Consider the following 22,411-nt stretch of genomic DNA (forward strand, 5'->3'; position numbering starts at 1 on the left):
AGACGAAGCTTATCACCCACAGAGGTGGTTTTGCTTCCAGTTAAACCTTTGCAAATATTTAAACAGCATCTGCTACAATTTAACATTAAAAAAAAAAAAAAACCCCAAAAAAACCCCCCACCAAAAACCCCCAGAACTGCTTGAGAAAGTAAACTTTTGTGCATAGACCTCTGTTGACTTTGGACACCCGCCAAAGGGTTTAGTGGCTCAAAGCTTGGCATAGGCAATATTCCTTCATCTCTTGGTGATAAATCTAAAACTGTGTGACATGATAAGAGAATTCCCATCAGAGAAATGTCATAAAGGCATTCTCAAAGAAGGCTCTAGAACTTGCTCTTCATTTTGATCAAAAAATGCTCCGACAAGCAGAGTACCAGAATGCACCATGACAGCTCCTTCGTGGATGAAGGTCTGAACACACATGGGAGGTCTCATATCAAAGCAGTGAAAAGATAATGTGTTTTAGTGTTTTGATTTATAAACATCTCAATTGAATTTCCCCCCTTTTTTCATATAAAGAAAGGCAGAACCAAAGGTTAAAGTGCAGTCTGTAATTTTAATATGTTATATATATTCACAATTCAATAAATGGCAGTCCTCTCTGCATTTTTTCATATATTGAGGCTTGATTTTTAAGCTCCTTTTGAAGAATTTGTCAAGTTAACAAGTATCTTGAATGAAAATTAATTAAAAGAAGTAAAAATCAAGACACAGTGTTAACCATAAGTTGATAACAGTCACAATATCAACCATAAAATGAATCTGGACATTGTTAAAACCATTATTCTTTTTCAGAGAGCGGTTAATTTGTTTTAAATAATTTATTGATAATATGCTGTATCTTACACAGGTAGAGTATAAGGCTTTAAATCACCAGGTTGAGTTTCGAGTGCTGACAGAATCTGCTCCATTTGCCATCAATGAAATGGGAGTCATCTCAACACAAGCCAAACTGGACTATGAATCCCAGAAAAATTACACTCTCAATATTTCCTTGTCAGATGGAAGCACTGCTGACTATGCCACGGTGTTTATCAGAGTTACAGACATCAATGACAACAGCCCTGTGTTTGATACAAATAGCACCACCATTGCCATTCTGGAGAACAAGACAGCAGGAACTCACATCACCAGCGTGTCAGCCACCGACGTAGATGAGGGCTTTAATGGGTTAGTGGTTTACACTCTGAAGGGTGGAGAAGGAAAAATGGATATCAACAGCTCAGGATTTATTTTGCTGGAAAAGATGCTGGACAGAGAAGAACAAGGCTTCTATAACTTAACAGTGATTGCCAGTGACCAAGGCCAACCCATGCGATCCACAGCTCTCAATCTGAGCCTCATCGTCGGTGATGTGAACGACAACCCCCCACTCTTCTCATCGAGCAGCTATGAAGTGAAGGTCCCTGAAGACCAAGAGCTGGGCAGTGCCCTCCTGACACTGTCTGCTGCTGACAGGGATGCTGGGGCCAATGCCCTCGTGACGTACCAAATTGTTGACCAGCAACCTGAAACCACCTCTCCGGTGTTCCTTGTCAACTCAAGCACGGGCCAGCTCAGCCTGAGCCAGCAGCTGGATTATGAAACCACAAATGAATTTGAAGTGAAAGTGGAGGCATCAGATGGAGGTCAGCCAAGTCTCAGCAGTGAGACTCTTGTAGTTGTTCATATAGAAGATGTCAATGATAACCCACCAGAATTCAGTCACGCAACTTATGATGTATTTGTGTTTGAAAACCATCAGAAGGGCAGTCCTGTCTACACATTCAGTGTTGCTGACAAGGATGAGGTAGGTACCACATTAATCTCATCCTGATAAATCAAAATGACATGTTTTTTTCTATTAATCAGTGAAAAAGCATAGTAGTAGATGGGCAAACAGAGATTTCTTAAATGCTTAGCACTAAGTATGTTTTGGGTTATGAAAACTTTGTCTTGCTTTCTCTGGAGCCAGTAGTAAAACTTCCCATTTGTACAAGTAATACCTTGTACAAAATAGTTTACTGGCTATATCAGAGAAGATGGGGAGAGCTTCTCTCCCACTGCAAATGTGATCCAGGATAGGAAGTGTTGTTTGCTTCTCTGCACATGCATATGAGATAAATGGATCACAACAGACAGAGAATAGATTTTTTTTTAAATTTTGTCTTATTGCTTCTTATGTCAAAATAATATTTTCTGATTGAAAGTTGCTTGGTAAACTTATCCTTAATATTAGCTTAGTCAGAGAGAGATGCAATTTGTAACCCTGATAGAGTTGTTTCTTCTATAATAAGAAATTACAAAATTTCCCTCTGCTTTGTAACAAGTTGTTTTTCTCTCCCCTTGTTTTATAAACATTTTGCATTTAGCTGTGGCTCTGGGGACATGCTTTGGAGGAAGAGATTTCTGATCTGCTATAATATTCTTGCTCATGTCTGTTTTAAAGCAGCATAAATACTCAGTTCAGACTCCACTGAGCTCTGTTTTGCTGCCTTTTGCATTTGGGGATAAGTTTTGGTGAGTTTATGGAAAGAGAACGTGTAGGACCCAAATAGGGAAGCCCATAAGTGCTTCCACATACCCCAGTTCCTGTTTGCCAAAGAAGTCTATTATTGCAATAGCTCATGGTGTAGGATTTCATTTATTAAACCTGGCAAATCACTTGTACTTCTATAATGAGAAGCCTTTTAAAAATGTGAGGTATTAATATTAACACAATTATTTTTGAACTTAAATATTAATAATTTTAAACTTAAATGAACTAAATTAACTATGTTTTCTTTTTAGGCTGGCTTTTCTCAGGGATACTTTATTCACAACAGCACTTCATTTACTGTGGATATCCCTGGAACACTTTCATTAAGGAATGACACAGAACTGGACAGGGAGACTACATCTGGTTTCACTTTACAAGTAAGTTTGGAGAGAGACTCTGCAGCTTTGGCTCATCTCTACTTCATTTGCTTGAATATCTTTTTGTATCTTTATCAGAGGTTAAAACGACAATGCAGTTAACTAAAATTCCTTTTTTTTTTTTCTTACTTTGTCAGGTATGGGCAGTTGATAATGTAACAAATGGGCTTAGTTCAAGTGCCATGTTCCACATCACTGTTCTGGATGTCAATGATAACAACCCTGAGTTTCAGATGCAGCCATACAGTTTTGAGGTTCTGGAAGGGGAATACATGTTGGATAATTCCACTAGAGTTGGACATGTGACTGCTACTGATTTGGATGAGGGAGAGAATGCACGAATTACTTATTACTTATCAGCTGAGGATGGGGATAATCCATACAGCATCCAGCAGGTAAGGGTCTGAGTATGCTGAAAACAATATTTAGATACTGCTGTTCATGAAGTTACTTGGCATATAGTGAGATACATCAGGTAAAAAGAGTAGGCAGTGCCATTCTAGCACACATCAAAACCAGCATGTGCTCTGCCCTGTAGGTTGGAAGTAGATGTTGATATTCAAAAACTAAGACATTCTTGGTCAGGTGTTGCTTGTAATGTGAAGTAGTCCAAAGGAGAACAGATTATTTCAATCCCTTGTCTCTTTTGAGAATTCTGTGTACCAGAGTTCTACAAATGATCTGTGCATTGAACCACTGCTTTCTCTAGGATGGAACCATTCTGGTTTCTGGCTCTGTAGACCGAGAAAGTAAAGACAAGTATGAGCTGCTCCTGGTGGCATCTGATAATGGAGTGCCTCAAAGGCAGGTAAGGAGTCATGCTTTACTTGGACTCCCTTTTATTGGCACAGTTAAGTGTCTGTGCATTTACTGAATCGTGGTTTTCTCCTGTCACACCCCAGAACTTCACACACGTCAGCATTCAAGTGTTGGATGTGAATGACAACCCTCCTCAGTTCACAAGGGCACAGTACTCAGCCAGCATCCATGTGGCAGCAGCAAAGGAAGGACAGTTTGTCCTGGCAGTGTCTGCCACTGACCTTGATCTTGGCAACAATGCTGTCATTGCGTACAGGTACATTTCTGTGTGGTTAATAAGTATCTGCTGTGAGAGAAACAGAGAGGTATTTTTATTGATCATAAGAAGGATAAGATCTCTTCATAAATATTTTACAAGTACTATAATCAGTTATGATTTCTAAACTTAGGAAGAAGGATAGTCATTACTGTGTGTTTTAGAGCTTGTCAAATCATGATTATGTCAGAAGAGAGGGCACAACCAAATGATAAACTGGCAACAGAAACCCACAGCCAAGATTTGTTTGAGTTTCTGAAATTTTGAATGATACATTGGAGATTCTGGGTAGGAAGTAAATGAATCTCTGACCCTTTTTACATATCTTCTGTTTGCTGAGAGGAGGAGACAAAAAATTAACTTTCTTAATGAACTATGCATACAAAAATCAGTGGAGAAAAACACTTCTATGAGCCCTATATAATGGAAAATACCAGGATACCTTGACATGAAAAACACAAATTGAGGACAGATGAATGAGCAGTAAACCTGTGGATGTTTAAAAGTACTGCCTTGAAAGAAGTTATTTTTAACTATGAGATGGCATTCCACCTAAAACACATTACTTGTGAGCAATCCCATTATCTGTGAGAGTTCCTAGAACACCAGGCATTAGCAGATCTTCAGATGAATGTCACTTGGGTTTCTCCTACTGCTGAATATGAGTGTGCAATATTTGCCTTCTCCTAGTGGGAACATCAAAGCCTTGGGGTATACTGGCAACTGAAGGCATGAATGTTGTATGTTTTCATGATGGAAGACTTACTTGGAAATAAAAGGCCAATATATTTAAGCTAAAGACAGAAATTAAAAGCTGTTCTTTAAAAATAGGCAAATATTGTTTGCTGAGTGCTCCTTACATCGGCAGCAGTAAGTAGATGGCACTTCCAAGGTCATGAATATGAATGCTCTCCTGATTGCTCTTTTATCAGCCTCATGAACCATTCTGATGATTTCCATATAAATAATGGCACTGGAGAAATCACCCTCAGCAGTAACCTGGACCACATCACAGCTGACACAGTTGTGACACTGACAGTTGTTGCTACTGATCATGGAGTTCCTCAGCTTACATCAAATGGTAAACCATCTTTTACCCTTTTTTGGTTTCTTTTCTGCATAAACAAAGCCCTTGCAAACATTTAAATTTAATATTAATTCCATTCTGTCAAATCAAACTGAATTTAGGGAAAAAGAGCTTGTCACATTTCAGCAATGATAAATATTTGATTTTACCTTTCGATGTCCTCTAAGCCGATCATATTAACAGAAAACTTGGTTTTAGTAACCTAGGTTAGAAATAATTATTTTTTAAAATTCATTTGTTGCAGTGGTACTTATGGTACAAAACCCAAGACACCATAGTTGTAGTCACTCTAAAAAGATATATTCAGATAATATTGATAATGTGTTTCTCTTTCAGTTTTCCTTTATCTTCTTAGAATTAGAAACATTGAAACAAACAGAAGCAGGCAAATGACCCTCATATGGGTTTCTGTTCTTTCAAAAAATATTCAATCAAGTAGTATTTTTGTAACTTTTTGGAGGCTAACTCTGATTTATCATAAGCAGGAGAAACAACTGATTTTCTTAAAATAGGACGAGTGGTCACTACAGCAATTGCACTCCTGGTTTTAGGTATATCCCTCCTCTCTTGTTACAAAGCAATTAAGGGTCAGATTTTTAAGGAGTGTGAAACACCTGCACATCCCATTAGCTTCAGATTGGTGATCCTTGCTCTCCTGTCACACTGAAGCAACATTTCTGCAATCAGGGAAGTGAGGTTATTTTGGAAAATCTGTTAGGTATAAAAGACATCATATTTTGTGTCACATGTTAATCCTTATTACTACTGATTTCTTTTTTCTTATCATTCCTCTTTCCTCCATGATGATTTCTATCATTTTCTCTAGCTCCTCAAGAGCTTAAGGAAACAGAGCATGGATCATGATGATTGTTAGCAGTGCCTTCACTATTTTAATTTTTTTTTTTTCTCTTCAGTCTCTGTTACCCTCTACTTGCTGGCAAATGACATCAGTTTTGGATTGACTTTTGAGAGCTCCAGCTATGAGTACAGCATCGAGGAAAACAAACCCTCAGGGACTGCAGTGGGCTCTGTGAAGGCTCTGACTGGAAGCATAGCTGTGCAAGTTAGGTACTCCCTGAAAACCCACTGGGACAAGTTCTTCATTGGTGACCAAGGGGACATCGTGGCTCTTGCCAGTCTGGATAGGGAAGAAGAAGACCTGTATAGCATCCTTGTGGAAGCTGTGGATTCTCTGGTGCCACCCAACACAGCTGCTGCTTTGGTATGGTGTATGCATTTCAAAATTTTCTTTGTCAAGGAATATGAAACTTCTTTTAAAAATATTAACAATTGAGCAAAATTCAGATATGTGTCTTCTGTCATGCAAATGTGAAGCTTTGAGAGCCTTCTATTTAATTTCCCTTTTTTTATATCCTGAGGAGATCTTACCATCTGGAGACACTGTCAGCTTCACAGATTGTGTCACTCCCTGAGAGTTCCTTATGAACAACCCATACCCAGAGAAACTGATTAACACCACAACTGCTTCTGTGCATAATTCAGTCAAATGCATGAGGCAGATGAGCCAAAAAGCCCCAGGATATTAATTCTGTTCACCTCTACCAGTTAGAGTATGTTATCTCACATATATGGTATCTTGCAGTTGAGAATTTAAAAAAAACCAAAAAAACTAAAAAATGCAGAGGTTGTGAAAAATGCTCAAATGCTGAAAAATGCTGAAGTTTTATCTATTTGTTTTTTGGGCTTTTGTCTCTTGATTTTTTTGTTTGTTTTTCTATAGGCTATATATATATTTATTTTAGTTGATAGGCTTCCATAGACTAAAATAAATAAAAATTCTCCTTTGCATACAGCTTCTACAGCTTAAATGTTTGTTTCTTTTTCCCTTTTTATTTTTTTTCAATATAGGTAACAGTGAGAGTTGAAGATGTAAATGACAACTCTCCAGTTTTCTCAGCATGGATCCAAACTAATTTATCAGTTCCTGAGAATGCAGCTGGTCTAAACTTGGGCACATTTTCTGCTACTGATCTGGATATAGGAGATAATGCTAATATAAGATACTATCTGCAAGATGATTTTGCTGGAACATTCCATATTAACAATTCTACTGGCAAGCTGATAACAAGAAAATCCTTAGACAGAGAAGTGATGGACAGTTATGAATTGAAAATAATGGTAAGTTGACAATTTTGATGCAAATTCACAGAATTCCCAACATAAAAAACCCCAGAAATACTGAACCATCATAAGAAAACCCTTTAATCTTAGATAATTCCATTAGAATTCATGAATGAATTTTGCCTGTTCTTTTTGTTTTGTATGGAGAGCTCTGCTTTCGGGTATGTGAATTGGTATTAGTGAATAAATGACTCATGAATCCTACATTTTAAAGGTCATACTCACACAACAGCTGACTGTGACATCTGCAAAGCATTCCTGAGTCCAGACCAAGTTATTTGTCGCTTTCCCTTGTTTTTTTAATTTCCAAAATATACATCCTTAGACCTTTTAAAACATACCTAAAAAGAGATTTTTCAAGTAAAAAAAAAGGTATACAAAAGTATAAACTTTCATTCAACATCCATATCTATTTATTCTAGCTGATTTCAGTGATTTTTACTGCTACTAATCAGATCAGTGTTCCAGCACTGACCATTAAGTACAAATATATCTGCAGGACATTTTTACTGCTGGCAAATAATAGAAGATATAGATGAGACATACTAAAAATTGAGCAGTGTCCTATGAAAAATTTCAAGTTAATTAAAGTGGACACTTTTAAGACTAATTGAAAATTGTGTGTATGTACCTATAGAGATAAGAATTTTCTATGGCAGATATTTGTGCAGTGTAAAATTGACTGTGACTTTACCACATACTGGACACTCTTCTCAACTTGCCTTGTTGGCACTTAAAATCCTCAAAATGCAAGGGATTTATTATTCTTTTTCTTGTCCTTATTAAGTGCCACAGCACAGATAACTGTATATCACAGCTTTGTGTTGATTAGTGCCACATCTGATCACATGACATCTTTGATCTACATCCAGGCTCGAGCTTTTGATTAATTGTTAATGAAATGAGGCAGAGCATGTGATGGGGCGAGAACAGCAGCTGCAGGAAGATGTGGCAACTAGTCAAGTACAGGGCTAGAGAAGTGTCACTGGGGGATAACTGGGGCAGCAGAAAGACTTCAGAGGCAAAAGTTGACAATTTTTGAAGCAAAATTGAACTGGCAAAGTAGTGCTGTTTTTCATGACAAGTTGTTCCTTCACAGGCCACTGATTCTGGCAAACCACCACAATCTGCAAGCTTAGATCTGAGCATCACTGTGGAAGATGTGAATGACAACCCACCAGTGTTCCCCCAGAAATCCTACTCTGTGACTGTGAGGGAGAATGAGCCTCCACATGTGGTGTGTGGCACCAAGGATAAACAGGCTGTTCTGCACTTGTTTTCTCTCTGTGAATGTGTGAGGGGCAATAGTCTCTCATGGCTGTGCATTGGTGAACTTGGTTTTTCACTTTATGGGGCCTGTAAAATCACACAGCTGGTTTGGCTTGTATGACAGTGATTCCTGTCCCACTGGTTCTTCCAGAAACTCTCACAAAGAGTGAGAGCTGCTCCCCCTTTCCCTCCTGTCCCCAGGAGTGATGCCACACTGCACAGGTGGACTTTTCACAGCATCTGTGGGCAGCACATTTTAAAGATGTTTAATGCTGTAGATGTTACACATATATCCAGCATCCCTCTGTTCTTAAGCTTTTCTGTTTTAGAATCGTGGAATGGTTTGGGTTGGAAGGGACCTTAAAGATCATCTTACTCCACTCTATTCCACTCTAAACATATTGTTTCTGACATATTTTTCCCTTTTATTTTAGATTTTGAGTGCAGTAGCCACAGATGAAGATATAGGGTACAATGCCCTCATTCATTACACCATAACTGGAGAGACAACTTCATTTCATGTTGGAGAACTTTCTGGAGATATTGCAACCCTTCAGCCTCTGGACTATGAAAGTCATTCCCAGTATATGTTTATTCTGAAAGCTTTCAATCCTGGAGAGCCACTTCTTCAGGACACAGCAAACATTACAGGTAGCTCTACTTTATCATAGAAAATGAACTTTTGTTTCCCTTAGGGAATATTTCAGCATGTGCAATTATGAGGCATAAACCAATACTAAGGCAGTCTGCTACAGTAAATTATCAGAAATGATGATGTGATCTTTCCACTATAGCCAGACAAAATTTTTCTCAAAAAAGTCTGCTATGACAAAAATGAAGATTTTTCACACAAACTGACATTACTTCCTTCAATATATTCACAATTTTTTTCCATTTTCTGAGAAGCTATTGACATTTTGACTGAAAAGGTTTCTAAAAAACATAATTCAGGGTTTTTTCTGCTTGTACACAGAAGGACAATTTCTAGGGTGATAAAGAGTGTTGACAGTGATTTTTAGTGGTGTTAAAATAACAGTGCTTGATTGCTGTTTCTTTTTTTCTTTGAAATAATTAACCAAATTGGTTCTGTTGGGGAAAAAACACAATAAGAGTTCTGTGAAGTTGGTATCCTAGCTTTTAGCCAGCCCTGCTTTTGATCAGTATGACTGGATATATTCTCATGCAGAGGAGTTGTGTTGGCTTATATTAGCTGAAAAAAAAAACTTGTAGCCATTTAGGTAAAACTCACCAAATGTGATGATTCTTTCACAGTTACTGTGGAAGATGTTAATGAAGAAGGACCCATATTTGACCAGCCCTCATATTACAAGATCCTTCTAGATAATTCTACAGCTGACACACTGGTAGTAGACATCAATGCAAGAGATGAAGGCAAGGGTTATGATGAAGGCATTTTCTACAGTATTTCAGGTATGGTAGAAAAAATCTTATGGCTGTTTATTATTGGGATAGTTGATACTGCTAAACCAAGCTGCATGACACCAGAATGAGAAAAAATGGTCATAAATTGAACTGGCAGGTTCTGACTGGATAGAAGGGGGAAAAAATCCTCTGTGAGGACCAAAAACTACTGGAAGAGGTTTCCCAGAGAGGCTGTCCTTGGAGGTTTTCACCTGATGGATCAAAGCCTTGAACAACCGGTGCTGAATTCACTCCTGGCCAAGTTTTGAGCCAAGAGGTTGGACTAGAGGGGGTGTCTTGCTCCAGGTCACATGTATGGATTAGGATTTCAGCCTGTATCTCTTCAGTCCTGGCAATATAATTCAGTCATTTTCTCTGCTGGTTCCAGAGAACATCTCCAACATTTCTTATTCTGTTTTCAGCTGGAAACTCAGAAGGCCTCTTCAATCTTTCCAGTACCACAGGAGAGCTCAGGTTAACAAGAGACTTATCCAAACAAACTGTTCCCCTGTATTACTCCTTGAATGTCACTGCTACAGACTCAGGTCTGCCACCTCTTTCAACCTCTGTAAAGGTACTAAAATTTCTACCTCAATGTCTCCTTGCACAGTTTATTCCTCAGATTGTTTTATTCTAAACTGAGCATAACTTCACCAGGAAATGGCTATCGGTGAGACAAAACTATGGAAACCAGGAATCAGAATGTCAGAGAGTCACTGCTCTTTCAGGCTACAAGTTACCAAGTTATGCTGCCCTAGCAATTGCTGGCACACCACCCAAAATTGTTGTGATCATTCCATTTCAGAAAAGACAGACAGAAGCTCCAGGCTGTGAGGAAGGAGGATTAGAACAGTGGAGACTTCTGTGCAAGGTCAAAGAGTGACGCAGCCGTAAAGGATGTCATGGAAGTATGTGAAAAATAAACAGGAGATGGCAAATAAAGTGTTCCTGTTTATTTTCCTATAATGTAAGAAAAAATAATTTCTAAGTCAAAGAGTGAGAAATGTAAATATGATGAAAAATGTTTTTTACACAGTGCTTGTGACCTGCTGGTGATCTTTTGCCACTAAATACCACAGCAGAATTAAAAATGAATTAGAAATCTATGTGGATAAAGACATGTAGCAAATTTTCTTCAAGAACCTTAAAATGTAGACTTCCAAGCCATCATTTTTCAGAGGACTGGACAGCAGCTGCCTGGCAACTGTTAGAAATAATTTATTTTTATTTTTGTGAAGAAGTAGGCATTATTTATTTACCACCTGTCATCTTTTTTTTTAGTTCTGTAATTCAGTTATAATAGTTCTAAAACGCTGTATTTAGAAGTTCCTGTTCTGGTTATACACTCTCCAGTGGAAGACTGGACATCAGTGAATCTCTCTGAGAGCTGCTTAGTTAGGCAAGTCCTTTGAAACGTGCTGTATGTGAGGAACTGGAATCCTCTCTGTCTTTAGCAAAGCACCCAGGTGAAGCTAAACCGAGGAGGCTGCTGGCATTTCCCACCAATATTTGCTGCATTCAGGGCAATGTCAAACTGGGCACACAGCAATCCCAGGCTTTTCCTCACTGGCCAAGGCCTGGACTTGTGCTGTGTCACATCTCAGTAAGAAAGCTTTTGCTAAAGCTGCAAACATAACCCTGGGGCCGTGTGCTTTTCCCCGCAGGTGTCAGTCACCGTAGTTCCCATGGATGTCTCCTTCCCAGTGTTCTCAGAAGCAGCCTATGGCCCTGCCCCTCTGTCAGAGAAAACACCCCCAGACACGTTTGTTGTCGAGATCAGTGTCTTGTACAAGCTCCCTGTGAACTACAGCATTGTCTCCGGAGATGAGAAGGGTGAGCTCTTGATGTGGAGCAACAGGAAGAGGGCGTGTGAAACGATTGTTTCTTCTCTCCTTCCTTTTGCTCTTATTTCAGTTTCACAGCCATTAATGCTGGATGGGAACGAACCCAATGTACTAGTTTGATCTGGATCAGGTGTGGGCACATGATTGAATTTCTGTCAGAATAGCAGGAGCCACATGATACAGGGCTGGCTTCACCAGCTGTGTGCTGTGTCTGCTGCAGGAAGATCAGCTGGTACCTGGTCAGGCATAAAGTTACACTGGCTGGAGAAAAAATAACTAATAGCACTAAAAGTTCTAGTTGAAAAACTAACCCAGCAATGGTTTTTTAACAAATGTGAGTGCCTAGAGTAAGTTTATGTGTGGTCAAGTGCATCAGTGCTTTGTCACGTCTTTTTTTACTAAATATAGAGCTGATTTTATTGACTCATCAAACAGCAAATTTTTATTTCTGTTTTGTAAAGTATTTTGTATGAAGTTGTGATATTGAAGTTAGTTGCAAAATTCTTCATCTTCATTAAGAACAGGACTTCTTAGAAAATATAAAAATTTCTAACTGAAACAGGAGCAAGTAATCTCTGACTGTTTCAGAGGAAGGTGAAGACCTGACTGGAGAGTGGTGGATTGAATTTTCTCCCCTTTGGTTCCCATCTGACCTTCTGAATTATTTCTTTTTGTTACTTATAGCCCTGGATATATCTCACATTTTTGTCAACCTTGTAAAAATATTGAATTTAATTTTGTTCTTTGAATAATACTGTAGCATTCAATATTTATATAAATAATGTATAGTGCCCACTGGAGGATTCATATCTTATAAATAATAAACTAATAAAATAATAATATTATAAATATAAATATTTATAGAAATATTTATATAGATATTTATATAAATATAAATATTATAAATAATAAACTAAAAAAATCACAACTAGAATAATTTCTGTTTGTTTTTTTTTTAAACAGGGTATTTCATTATCCATTCCTCCAATGGTATCATAAGAACAAGTAAGAATCTAGAACTGGGAGATTTTCCAGTAAATTTCAAGGTACGAGCAACAGACTCATCTGATGCTGCCATATTTAATGAAGTTGATGTGAAGGTGGAAGTTATCGATGAAAATGATTTCCCTCCAGTTTTCCCATCCTCTCTACTAGAAGAGAGATTGGCAGAGGTAAGAAAATGTCATCCAAACTAAATCCCAAAAATAAATCTTCAAAATAATGGTAATAATAATAATAATAATAATAATTTTAAAATAATCTTTTGTTGAGTATACAAGTAAACCTTCTGGAACTGGGAAGGCTTGTTGTTCTGTTCTACCATATGATGTTTTGAGGTTTATTTCAAGCTGAAAATCCCAATACACAACAAGAAGGATCTACAAGTGTGGACAAATTGAAGAAAAAGTGAATCTTTTCTAATGATGGGCTCCACGAAGGAAGAACTACCCCTCCATTTTGAATATTTTTACATAGAGAATATTCAGGTGCATTCAAAATCTATTGGATGTGGTGAGCACCTCCTAGGCTCCTACCCAGCTTTTTGTAAGGGAGCTCCATACAGAGAAGTAGCAGGGCAAAGTCTCCAGTTTAGCAATACTTCTCCCCTTGCTCATGTACAATCTGCTGTGATTTTGCTGCCACAAGTGATCAGCAGCAGAGAACAAGCCAGATTTCAGTCAGATTTTCAGACACTGGATCTCTACAGAAGAAGCCACAGCATTTAAATACACAAAAGCATCTTGCTGAACAGTTCACTCTTCAACTTTCAAGCAACACTTTCCACACTTTAATCTGCTGGCTGCTTTTTTTAAAAAAGAAGCACACTGATCATGTTAATATTTTATATAGCACATGCCTTACCTTTGAGATCCCCAGCTGATCCACACATATTCTTTTCAGCAGCCACAACTGATTTAAAATCTAGTCCATAGATTGAGCTAAATATAGGTTCACTTATTACACCTAATTTTAATTTTCCCAGTTAGTTTAATGGAGAAGAGCTAGAATCACTTTTCCTGACCTTAAAAAATTGATTTCTGTGTGAAATATTTACACAGTGGGAATTGCTGGATGGCCTGTGGGATCAAATAACTTCAGATCAGGTCTCAAATGGCAAGTGAAACATTGGTATCTTCTGTCAATCTTGATGCAAATAACATTGTTAAAAAGGAAGAATTAGATTATTTATTTTGATAAGACTAATTATTAGCCAAATAGTGTTCAGAAAGAAATATGATTTTGAAGCTGAGAACATCCATTGAGTTTCAGAGGAGAAGAGGCTGTTAAACAGAAATAACAGCAAGGAAGATGCTTGAGGTTAACATTTGGGCTTTTTGAAATCATGGGCATTTTTCTTCTGAAAATTGTAGTTATGAGTAGAGGCATGGGGGGAGGAAAATAGTTATTTTCTGTAAATTAGAGAAAACAAGAGACTCTTACTGTGCTGAACAAGTTGTATAATTTTGGTTTTAAAATGTCTATACTACTGTATCTGTTACTTTCCCCCTTTCACATAATCCAAGAAATTGCAGCAAAGCAGTCTCTGAGAGACTCAATCTTTCTTCCTACACAGAATTCACCTGCTACTCAGATTGTCCAGCTGAAAGCTCAGGATAATGACACAGGTAGAAATGGCTTCCTAACATATGGCATTCTCAACGGACATGGACTAAAATTCAGGATAAATGAAACAACTGGAATCCTTTATTCCACTGCCCCCTTTGATTATGAAGAAGAACCTACAGAGTATCAGGTTGGCTTTAGATTTCTTAAATCTTTATTCAGAACCCTTCATCCTTCTCTTGGATAACAGGAGACATTTGTGCTTTTGTTTGGCTTGATAATGCTTGAACACTTTCTGCGTTGGTTTAGAATATGAGCATCTCAAGGTGTGAGGCATTATTAAAACAAGCCACTGCCTTTTGACTGTAATGAAATTCAAGCACAGCTCATTGTTCACCTGCCCTGCAAACACTTCAGTGTGTGAATAACTCATTTCACAATGACAGCTCATGTATTCAGTGCTGTCTGTTTGCTTGAATCTGTGCTGGACTGAGACCTTGCAGATATGATTTTCAGCTCATCTTCTTTTTGCTGTTGCCACTGCTGGATATTTTTATGATCTTATTTTGCAAAAAAATATTGTTGGTTCTACACAGACTTTTTTAATTGACTCAAACTCTAATTAAGTTTTCAATTATCATTTGGAGGTGAATTCAGAATTGGACTTTACATTTCTAATATTAAAAAGTTTAAAATTCACCAAGATTTTTTCAATCCTTATGCAAGAACCTATTTGTATGATTTCTCCTAACAAATAACTGTGTAACTTACAGGTTGTGGTTTATGCTGAAGATGATGGAATCCCTGAGAAGAAGAGGGGTTACTGCACAGTTGTGATAAAGATCACTGATGTTAATGACTGGCCACCTGTCTTTGATCCAGTGGCTGAATTCAGTGTCAGTGAAAATGTACCTGTGGGATTCATAGTTGGAAAAATCACTGCATCAGACAGAGACACAGGAGACAATGCCTTTGTTCTATATAACCTTACAGGTAACAAGGAATTCTGCCACTGCACTGCCACTTTGTTGTCTACACAATTATGAGCATAAATAGTATTATCCATGTTATTTCCTAACCTCTTTCCACAAAAGCCAAGAAAAGGTTCACTTTCACCTCGTTTGGAAGGTTACTAGTTTATACTCATTCCATTTTCAAATTGACTGAGTAGGAACTTTGCAGATACTACAAACTGTGCTTTTCATTGTATTTTTAATCCTGTTAAAAATCAGCTTTATAAAAAATCTTTAGCTACTTGACTGCCATAACTACAATCAACAGGAGTAATTTGGATGAAAAAAAAAAAATTGCTTGAATGAGGAATAAGGGTCCAGAGCCTGATTTATCCCTGCCTTGTAGAACACAACAGAGATGGAAATTTAAACTCCTCTGAAGCAAGCCTGCAGCAGCTGAAATAGTTGGTTTAGTTGTAAGGACCATCAAGAGCTATGTGAATACAGTTTTATGTGGTTTTAGTCTTTTATTTCCAATATGCGTACAGACTTCGAGGCCAAAACCTGTCATTGACTTTGGCCAAAACCTGTCATTGCCACATCTTTCGGCAGCCAAGTTGGTTTCTCTTTACATCTGTAAACGCCCATCCACTCAAAATATTTCTGCTCTTCTACATTATCCATACACTACTTAAAAAATTGTTTTGATGAGCTTGGGACTCAAGCAAACGTTATTTAAAAGTGTAGTTAATTAAGAGCTTCTAAGATGTATTAATGGATGATGCTTGTGTAAATCTATCTCAGGTGATGGAGAAAATATATTTGAGATGGATGAAATACAGGGCATCATTAAGATAAAGAACTCTCCAGACTATGAAACCATGAATAAATACAACCTTACAGTGACTGCAGTCAACAATAAATCTGCCCCTTTCTACCAGGTAAGAGACCATTATTGCAGTGAACAGCAACTCTTCAGAGTGGATTTTGAACTATTGGGAGGAAGATCTATCCCAGCCATTTATTGTGTGGAATAAATGAGTCACCTCATCATGTTTAGAGTCAGACTTCCACAGCCTTTAACCACACTGAGTAGTAGTATACTTTAATTATGTGAAAAGCTTCCAAATGATGCATGATAGGCTTTGACCCTGAAGCATTTGCTGACTGACCTGTGCTGGGGAGCTGGAGCATTTGCCTGCTGCTGTTAGAACTGTAAGTGATGGGATAACTTTTCACGGAAGAAGTATTCTCAGCAGATTGCTCTAGTTCTGCCGTGTTTCTTTTATTTGAAAAGATATTAGACATTTATTTAACAGAACTAGTACATCCTACTGCAACACTGAATTCCTGCCTCTCCTGTTAAAATCCTGCAGTGATCTCTGATGTTCAGTTCACAAAATTTAACTCAAACAACATTTTACTGCAACATTTTCAAAACCTGATTTATACTCTTTGCTGCGTGCGCAAGTAAGAGAAAAACAATGCTAAATAAGACATTCTAAATACTCTAAGATGCGTGAAACTATTTTGTTTTCTAGGTAACTACCCATGTCAGTGTTGCAGTGATTGATGTGAATGATAATGCCCCAGTGTTTGCCCAGAGTTCCTATTCTGCTTCCATAAACGTGGTGAATCCTGTGGGTGCTCCTGTCATCACCGTGAGCGCCACCGACAGCGATCAGGTAACTCCTCCTGCTGCACCCTGACACTGCCTGGGGCTGCAGCACAAATATATCCTGCTCCAGGAGTACCTAATGGAGCAGAAAGTGAATCCTGGTTAACTACCAGCTCTAGGAACTGGAAATTAGGAGTTTTGATGGCTCTGCCTTGACAGTGACGTACTCCCTGCCTAGGGACATGTTTCCTCAGCTCTATTTGCTTTAATTTTTCTCTTTACTACACAGAGATGCACCAGTCCTTCCAAAGAATACAAGGACTGAAGCAATTTAGTGTCTCTGAAGTGATTTGAACGTTTGAGGTGGAGAAATTTGTAGAAGCTAAACATCATATAGGTGGTTTGAGCAAGGAAATGTCTGCTTGCCAAGCTCCTCTGAAGTGTGCCACCTCAGCTCTGTCCCCATTTTTAAATGTAATTTTGTTTGATCTTTCTGTACTACACCCATCAAATAGTATCCAGGCACTGGCAGGGATATCCAGTAGTCAACCAGATCACCATGACAACATCACTAGTAATTATATCATTTACAAGACGAAACATCTCAAAGTGACAACAAAATAGGTGTAGCAGGTGCCTTCCTATTTATTCATGGTTAGAATAGCTGCAGCTGTGGTACATTGCTGCAAATCATCTAACAGCCCTTTTTTAATCAGCCTTTTCAATTATCTTGTATAAAACGTGTAATTGCTTTTGAAAATTGCTGAACTGTGTGAGATCTGCATTGAGACTGAGACACTAATGAAACTCCTCCTTCAGCTGAGCAGAATGGCACTTGTCCTCTCTGTGCCACCCTCACTGCTCTGTCCCCCTCTGCACATCTAACTTATTTTCATTAGACCTTTTTGCCATGCCTTTGCTGTGTAAATGACCAACTTACTGTGAATTTGATTCTGCTTTCTGTTTTGTTTTTGCTTTTAATTGGCACCCATCTTACCACAGCTAACCCCACCCAAGTATTCATTCTTTAAAAAAAAAAAAAAAATCAAAAAAAGAAAAAAACACTATTTTCAAAATCATTTCACTGATGTTTTTTGAATCTCTTCTTTCAGTGTTTACCCTACCTTTCAAAATACACTCCCAGTTCCATGAAATTATGTTCCTTTCATGCCAGGGGCAAAATGGCCTTATTGAGTACTACATCCTCCCGGATCCCAATGTGAGCCCATTCTTCCTGATAGAGGATGTGAGTGAGGGGAAGATAATTACAGCTGGGAACCTGTCTAGATCTGGAGAGATGCATTTAACAGTGATGGCAAAGGACAAAGGTTCTCCTCCTTTAAATGGCACTGCTGTGGTTACTCTGAATGTGTTTGACAACCGTCCATTCGTTCCTCGCTTTAACCAGAGTGAGATCAGGTGAGGCTTTCACATTAAGTTATATAACTGGGATGTGCTCCCCAGGTAGTGCAAAACATGGCAAAGTTGAATTTCATTTTCATATTTTCCCATGCAGAAAAAAGGACATCAGTTTTGGGGGGTTTTTTAAAGCAAAACATAGGAAATTCTGCTACGCTGGGGGTTCAGTGAATGTGAATTGAGGCATTGCCTTTTATTTCTTTATTTTCCAGCTTTTGTAGGCCAGATCCTTTGTCCCTTTCCTCTTGCACAGTCTAAAACATTCTTCCTTACGCTTTACTCAAGGGTAACCCAAAATCTGGCTGGAAAACCAGGATTTGCCCTGCACTCTGAAAGCTGGGCAGATCCAGCAAATGACTAGGGAGGAGAGGGCAAGATTTTCCACAGAGAACTCTCTCTTAAAGAGTTAAATTTCAATGCCTGCCTGGACAACAACTGATGGCAAATTTAACATTATGATTTATAATTTCTTTCCTGCATTAGCATTTCTGTCTCGGAAAACACAGGAGTGGATTATTTCATTTATGCTTTTGCTGTGGTTGAAACTTCAGGAAAAGCTATTGATTACACTGTTGTATCTGGCAATGAAAAAGGTGAGTACTGTTAAAATATCCAAGAGAACATCATAGTCTGTCTTTTGCATGGCAGGTGTTGCTGTGCATAAATGAAGAGATGGAAAGCATGGTTAATTTTTTTTTTTTAAAGTAGTACACAGAATTTCTTTCAGAGCTTTTCCTCATTGACTTTGCTGATCTTTGGCTTTAGAAAAGGTAGTAACTTGCTAAAAAAATGGCTTCTTTTCATCTTAAACTAGAATAATTTAGAGACTGGGGGAGCCAAAGTAGAAAGTGTTAACAAGCAGCTTCCTCCCTGCCAATCCCTTTTAGTCCATCATTTCCTTGCACTCATGTTAAGGCATCTTCCCTCCTGCAGCTCTTGCAGCTGTGCCCAGGCTCCATTTGGCCCACAACAAAGTACGTAGAAACTGAGAGAAAACTTGGAAATATGTAAAAAATGGAGCTGTGCAAGGAGCAGCAGCAATTCTTCTCATCTGTGAAATAAAGTGAAATTGTTTTTCACATATACTATTCCTTTACATGTTTGAAAGCTGTTTGGTCTGGGATAAGAACTCAGCCGTGATGCCTTTGCTGCCTGGCCAGTGAAGTGTTGAATTTCACACTGTTCAGAGCAGAGGAGCCATGGAAACATCCCCAGAGCAACTAAGACACGAGAGCTAGGAGGTGTACAAGTGAAATGGCAGCTGGAACAGCAAAAGTCCATGTTTTTCCTTGCAGGTCACTTCAGACTGGATCCTGAAAGCGGTGAGCTGAGAACAGCAGTTAATTTGGACTATGAGGAAGTTTCTCAGTATGTGATTCTAGTCAAAGCAAATGAAAAAGTCTGGCCTGCCACACAAGTCCAGCGTTCAGGTAACATTTTGCTCTCCCCAGATGCAGCAGAGATGTTGCAAAGCCACAGCCTGACCCAGCTTTTGGAATTTGGGCTGGGATTTGCTGTTGCTGTTACCTTGTGTGTGTTGCAGGCCTGTTTGCTGAGAATGTGGCCATGCTGACAATCTCCGTGCAGGATGTGAACGAAGAGCCCATGTTTTCCAGCAGTTCCTACTCTGCCCGCATTCCCAACTCTGTGCCCTACAAGTACCCTGTCATCACAGTCCAGGTGGAGTATTTTCTGTGCTCTTCTCGAGGGCAGAAATCCTGTGAATGATCTGGTTTTCTTTCACTGGATTGAAGGAGCTCTTAAATCTGCTCTTGAGAGCTGAGTTTTCTGATTGAAGAGCAACGTGCAGACCAAAAGCCACAAGCTGAGTGTCACAAATCACCTTTTTTAAACCCAGGCCACAGATCCAGACTCAGGAGACAATGGACTTCTGCTGTACAGCTTAGTGAGTGATCAAACCAACGAATTTGACATCAACGAAAACACAGGGCAGATTTTTACAGTTTCTGTAGCAGGAAAGGCTGGAACATTTTATCTGGAAGTCCAAGCTGCAGATCAAGGCACAAGAGGACTCACAGCCCGGGCAACAGTCAATGTAAGGAAGATTATTGTGTATAATCCTGATTTACTCCCATGTCCCTGATTTACTCCCATAATTGTAAACAAGAAGGACTAAGTTTGGTAATGGCAAAAAAAAAAATTACTTAACATTGTCAGTAAGGCTGAAAGATACAAGAATATTTACACTCCAGTATTAAGAGGTTGCCTTTTTATTCACACATAAAAATATGTTGCCACAAAACCTGACTTTTGCAGGACAATTATTTTATAAAAGAGTGTTTTTGTTATTGTTTAATGGGTTGTTTGTTTGGGGTTTTTTAAGATCAATCTGAGAGGTAGAAGTGCTTAAAAACTGTCACATGTGACTCTTTATTAGGTAACTGTTGATTCCAGTTCCAGTAGCAACATTGTGATGCTGGTGCTTAATCAGAAGATCAATGCTGTGGAAAGAAACATTGCTGCAGTACAAAGGTATTTATGAAGCCATGAAGCTTATTCTGGTACAATATCTAATGATAAAATTAAGAGTCCCTTTGGGATAGTGGTCTGACAGCCTACAGGGAAGTGATACAGCCAGTGCCCAGGAAAAGCCAGGCCTTCAACTTGATGTAGCTCAGAATAATTTGAGGGAATTCACAGGAATCCAACCATTTTTGCCTTGGAAGTTTATGGCCTGAGCTGACAAATATCAAAGAGGTTATTGGACTAGACAGTTTCCAGAGGTCTCTTCCCACCTCAATGTTTGTGTCATTTTTAACAGCCTAAGATAAAGGTTCTCATGGATAGCAAGATAAAATTGTGGAGACATAGGACAGACATCACAAACCAAACCCACTATTGTTACAGGAGAAAAAACCCCTCATGGCACAGCAGCAGAGCTTCTCCAGGACATCCCAGCCCTGCAGGAACAGGGGATTAGCCAGTGATGTGTGATGGTCACACTAAAATTAAAACCATAATTGGGCCTTCTTGGCATGTTAACAAAGATGGAAGATCTTTTGTTCGGCTATATGTTAATATATATTTACATTGGAAAGATTGAGTCCTGTGCCTATGAAGGGAAATCACTCTGAAGATTGGGAAAACGGGTTTGTGATGTTGCTGCTATTATAGCACCAGTTTCTTGCTGGTAAAAATTAAACTGAAAACTTTCTTGGAAGCAGCTAGTGCTGGTTGCTGTCAGAATGAGAGATTCACTGGGCCACTGGTCCAATCCAGCATGAAAATCTCTGTGGAAAAGGTTGAGAAGACAATGAGGATTATGAGACTAAGTGTCCTTCCTCCCCATCTTCACTGTTCTTAGTAATCTATAGATATTTTCTTCCTCTGCTACTCAATCACCCAACATTTTTTGGCAAATAGCTCAATTCCTTTGCTGATGATAATCCTGCATTTTTACATGCTCAGATTAAAATACCTGCCAAGGTATTTTTATGAGTATCAATTAATATCTACCAAGTGTTGTATTAAATACTGCTTTATTTAATTTCCAGAGTAAAAGAATCTGTCATTGCCCAGTTAATTAAAAATGTGTTCTTCATATGATGCCAGGGTCCTGGAAGATAAACTTGGATGGAGTGTGTACATCGTTGATGTTTATTCCAAGGAGTTTGAAAGAAAAGCAAGGAGCAGCGCTGATGAAACCCAAGTAGAAATCATTGCTTTTGATGAGGGACACCAGGAAGTACCTGCAGAAGATGTAAAAAGGTCTGTATGACTTAGTCTGACTTCTGGGTGTCACAGCTTATGCAGATACAATTTTTTAGAATTAAGAAAGCTTTTTCACTATTTACTGAAAGCTAATTTTTGGAGTTCACCAAAAACATGCATAAGGCTGTTTAACTGTGCAAAATAGATTTAAAAGTCAGATTAACAAAAAAAACCAGAAGCAGAAAGACTATAATTAAAATACATACTGACTTAAGAGTGGCATAATATTGATTAAAAACTCAGACTTGAGGTGTATTTTACATTTCTTTGGTAACATGACAGTGATATGAATCTAGTTCAACTGTTCAAGCATTTTAGGTTGCAAGCCCCAGGCTGCTTGAGAACAGAGCTTTTCCTGAATGAAAATCAGGACAAGTCTGAATCCTTGGA

General features: G+C 38.5%; 1 protein-coding gene across 1 annotated transcript in view; it reads left to right on the forward strand.

Moving 5' to 3' along the window:
• LOC146438958 (protocadherin Fat 4-like) overlaps window positions 1–22,411 on the forward strand; it is a 38,268-nt gene that overhangs the window by 13,161 nt on the left and 2,696 nt on the right. Inside the window, exons 16-40 of the mRNA XM_085054259.1 lie at window positions 851–1,789; window positions 2,770–2,895; window positions 3,033–3,290; window positions 3,605–3,703; window positions 3,798–3,970; window positions 4,903–5,051; window positions 5,972–6,279; window positions 6,927–7,196; window positions 8,299–8,436; window positions 8,903–9,119; window positions 9,741–9,899; window positions 10,313–10,464; window positions 11,555–11,723; window positions 12,698–12,906; window positions 14,310–14,489; window positions 15,073–15,292; window positions 16,057–16,193; window positions 16,794–16,937; window positions 18,045–18,289; window positions 18,773–18,882; window positions 19,585–19,719; window positions 19,833–19,969; window positions 20,148–20,345; window positions 20,688–20,782; window positions 21,863–22,018. Coding sequence (XP_084910385.1) covers window positions 851–1,789; window positions 2,770–2,895; window positions 3,033–3,290; window positions 3,605–3,703; window positions 3,798–3,970; window positions 4,903–5,051; window positions 5,972–6,279; window positions 6,927–7,196; window positions 8,299–8,436; window positions 8,903–9,119; window positions 9,741–9,899; window positions 10,313–10,464; window positions 11,555–11,723; window positions 12,698–12,906; window positions 14,310–14,489; window positions 15,073–15,292; window positions 16,057–16,193; window positions 16,794–16,937; window positions 18,045–18,289; window positions 18,773–18,882; window positions 19,585–19,719; window positions 19,833–19,969; window positions 20,148–20,345; window positions 20,688–20,782; window positions 21,863–22,018 — 5,123 coding nt within the window. The remainder of the gene's footprint in view (window positions 1–850; window positions 1,790–2,769; window positions 2,896–3,032; window positions 3,291–3,604; window positions 3,704–3,797; window positions 3,971–4,902; window positions 5,052–5,971; window positions 6,280–6,926; window positions 7,197–8,298; window positions 8,437–8,902; window positions 9,120–9,740; window positions 9,900–10,312; window positions 10,465–11,554; window positions 11,724–12,697; window positions 12,907–14,309; window positions 14,490–15,072; window positions 15,293–16,056; window positions 16,194–16,793; window positions 16,938–18,044; window positions 18,290–18,772; window positions 18,883–19,584; window positions 19,720–19,832; window positions 19,970–20,147; window positions 20,346–20,687; window positions 20,783–21,862; window positions 22,019–22,411) is intronic.

The sequence above is a fragment of the Lichenostomus cassidix genome, chromosome 3, assembly GCF_008360975.1.
Source record: "Lichenostomus cassidix isolate B80296 chromosome 3, HeHo_3.0, whole genome shotgun sequence".
In the NCBI taxonomy this organism is placed as follows: Eukaryota; Metazoa; Chordata; class Aves; order Passeriformes; family Meliphagidae; genus Lichenostomus; species Lichenostomus cassidix.